Source organism: Ruditapes philippinarum, unplaced genomic scaffold, assembly GCF_026571515.1.
Source record: "Ruditapes philippinarum isolate M1 unplaced genomic scaffold, ASM2657151v2 ctg6939_1_1_1_1, whole genome shotgun sequence".
Lineage (NCBI taxonomy): Eukaryota > Metazoa > Mollusca > Bivalvia > Venerida > Veneridae > Ruditapes > Ruditapes philippinarum.
The window spans coordinates 29,182-32,577 of NW_026867241.1; the positions used below are offsets into that span (position 1 = coordinate 29,182).

The window sequence follows — 3,396 nt, forward strand, 5'->3', positions numbered from 1 at the left end:
ATATCTCCAAAATCAAAATATCCTACTTTAGTTGCGAATTTTGCAAAACCTCGAAAAATGTATTTAAATACAGATTTTTATAATTGTTCACATGGCTTTATCATCACGAATTTAGAACAAACTTTTACAAAGTTATTTAGAGAAAAATAAAGTTTCGTAGCTGCGGCCAAAACATGTTAATGCTAGCTCTATCAAATTTTGTCTTGTGATTTTGTTGATGACTAAAAACTTATCACAGATTGTTTTGTATTTTATTACTGTATCTGATCGGTAGAAAAGGTATATAATTGAATATGTACATGTTTAACTTCTTTGATAAGAACAGTTTTGTTTTAAAGATAAATGAGTGCTTTTGTAAAACATGTACCCTGTTTGCCTAACTGCTTTAGATATGTCCTAAAAACACAATTCTTTTTCACCCCTGTTAAGAATGGGTGAAAAATAATTGTGATTTTGTGCCATATATGAACTGCTTCACTACAGCCTCATATTTCTTTTCCACTTTCTTGAATACTTCAGGTCTTTTTCCATGTCATTGATTTAACCAATGTGTCACCTGTTGGTATACAATGGTTACACATATTTCACATGTTTCAAATATTGAATGATAAAGGCAATAGAAATATATCATATTTCATATTAAAATGCATATAAAAATGAAATATTTCTTGAAACAGACAGCTGAAAATGTTGTGTATGTCTGATTGTCTCATTGAACAGTGTTGACTGTACACAAAATATGTGTTTGATAACCTTAAACATAAATCTGAAATTTAATTCTAAGTGTGAGTCCATTCTTATTGAACTTTATACTGATACAAAGATGTTACCTATGTTCTGTTATATATATGATATATATGCTTTTCTCTCGTCAATTCGTGACTCTTATTTGGAAATATTGCACTTGCACAACAAATATCAGAAATTATCACATACATACAGTTCAAAAACTTGGATAGAATTGTCAAATCGAGTGTCTAATAAAACTTGTGTAGTTTTCGGATGGTGTATGTCCTTGCAGAAGTATTTATACCAGACATTTATTTAGGTCACGAATCGATGAGAAGGCACAAATCGATGAGAATAAGGCATATACTGGTGCCTCATATTTCCGTGGTACTTAAATGTTAGAAGAATAAAATTTGGAAAAATATGTTAATATTGTAGCAAGGACATGTTAATTACATCATAGATTATTCCATTTAATGTTTGCATGTAAGCAATTATGTAAACAACACAGCAATTAACACCTATCTGCTGCCTAGAGAGTTAAGTTGAGTTCTCATATCCAAGGCAAGTTCATTTTAACAGTTTCAAAAGCTAAACCAGTAGTCATCATTATTTCTTAGTTCATCTATTCCTAGCCCTGTCTGAATGTAGGTTTTTTCTTTATGGCATTTATCAAATAGTTGAATACATTTATTTTATGTGACCCTCTATCAAAAATAAAGACTGTTTAAAGTGAAAAAATTAATCATTTTTCATTGAAGCGCCAATAGTGTAACACTAACATTTATCATGTCATGACACTATGTAAGTATGTTTGTATAATTCAAGTGACAAAATCATCATGTCAAATTTAATGCACAGCCTTGCAAAACCATTCATATGGAGTCGAAAAAGTGACATTGGTATACGTGATAAACTGAGTTATAATTATTTTGGGCTTAAACTTAAAAGTACATTATGAGATTTTGTAGTAATCAAGCAAAGTTTAAATGTCTTGAAATGTTTGTAGACATCAACATTTTTATCAATTCAATGACAAATACATGACTTATTTTTCATTACAGAGAAATTTAGTTTATTGAGGGACCAACGATGTCAAATCAGCAACCCCCATCTTATCAGGAGTCTGTAGGCACTGGTACGAAAGTTTTTGTATTTATTTCACAGGGTGAGAAAATATGCTGCCTGACCGGGACTCAAAACCTGGACCCTCAGAATACTGTACTGTGGCTCTACCGACTGAGCTATCGGGCCACTTACACATCTTCTCCCCTAAACAGTGATTTAAACTCTGATCTGTAGTCACAGCTCCAAGTTGGATGCCAAATGTCACAGAGTGAGAAAATGTGCAGCCTGACTGAGACTCGAACCTGGGGCCCTAAACAGTGAACAGTTCTGAACCATGACATCTATTTGAAATTTTGATTTTTATAATCAAATGATTATAATAATCACAACAAAATAAAGTTGTGCTGCTGTTTGTATTCAAATATTGCCGTTATGCTTTTATAAATTGTTGTTTTATAAATGAAACTGCAATTGAGTCAAATATAATGATAAAACTTGTTTTTCTCTGGTTTGGTCCATCTTAAGACACTGAGGATTGAGTTTGTTTGTGGTAAATGAAGAACTTTATGGTCAAGGTCAGTAGATGAATAGTCCACTTACATGTATGTAGTACAAAAAATACATAGGGCCATTTCCTGACATGTCAGTGGCACATGTATGCCCAGCCATACATTGATCATATCAAGAATTATCCTAGTATGCTACAAATCTTCTTTGATATATTCTGTAAATGCTTCAATCTTTTGATGATGTGCTGATGTAAATAGAAATTGCTTTTACTTTTATATTTAAACAAATGAATGAAGAACCAATAAATAAATATAAGGAACAGTCATGCTTCTTAATTTGTGAAACTAATAAGTTAAGTATCAATTTGATGAAGCAAGTGTCTGTAAAATATATGCAGGTAGAACTGTTTGACAGTTTTCACACCAGAACAAATAACATAACTAAATATGAACAGTTTATTAACTTTATTATATTTTGATTTATAATAAAGTCTAAAAAAACAATTTTGAATAGATTTTTTAATGAAGACAATTCTTCAGTTATAATGTTTTATTTTCAGGTGGTTACACAAATTATGGAGCACCCCAGGGGTCAGCCCCTCCAGCAGGACAGTATGACTCCAGCAAGGGTTATCCTGGTCCCCAGGGATACCAGGGTGGGTACCAGCAGATCCCTAGTTATCAGAATCAAGCTCAGATAGTTGTTCAGCCCCAGCCACAGATTATTGTAGTAGGTGGATGTCCCTCATGCAGGGTAAGACAGTCATTAAATACTAGTCTGTTTGTGTTGAACTTGATGAGAGTTTTCTTCACTATTAATATATATTAAAAGTCTTGTCACCAACAGAAGTACAATAAAATTATATGTGTTAGTAACACATATAATTTTATTGTACTTCTGTTGGTAACACACCGAAAAAATCTTCTAATAGCTTGGCTCAATTTCTGATTGGAAAATATTAATTATTTTATTTGGTTGTAAACATAATACTAACACTTATTCTGTACCAAACATTAATTGCATAAATTTGTTCACCAGATATACTGTTATTACTTTCAACTTAAATCATAATATCAAGATGTTTTTTTC

At 31.7% G+C, this 3,396-nt stretch overlaps 1 protein-coding gene across 1 annotated transcript; it reads left to right on the forward strand.

Annotated features, from left to right (window-relative positions):
* The first annotated feature begins 142 nt into the window (after positions 1 to 142).
* Positions 143 to 3,150, forward strand: LOC132735394 (uncharacterized). Its single transcript, XM_060722335.1, has 3 exons — positions 143 to 279; positions 1,794 to 1,867; positions 2,867 to 3,150. Exons 2-3 carry the CDS (start codon positions 1,822 to 1,824, stop codon positions 3,133 to 3,135), a joined length of 315 nt encoding a protein of 104 aa, XP_060578318.1. The 5' UTR covers positions 143 to 279; positions 1,794 to 1,821; the 3' UTR covers positions 3,136 to 3,150.
* The last annotated feature ends 246 nt before the right edge of the window (positions 3,151 to 3,396 follow it).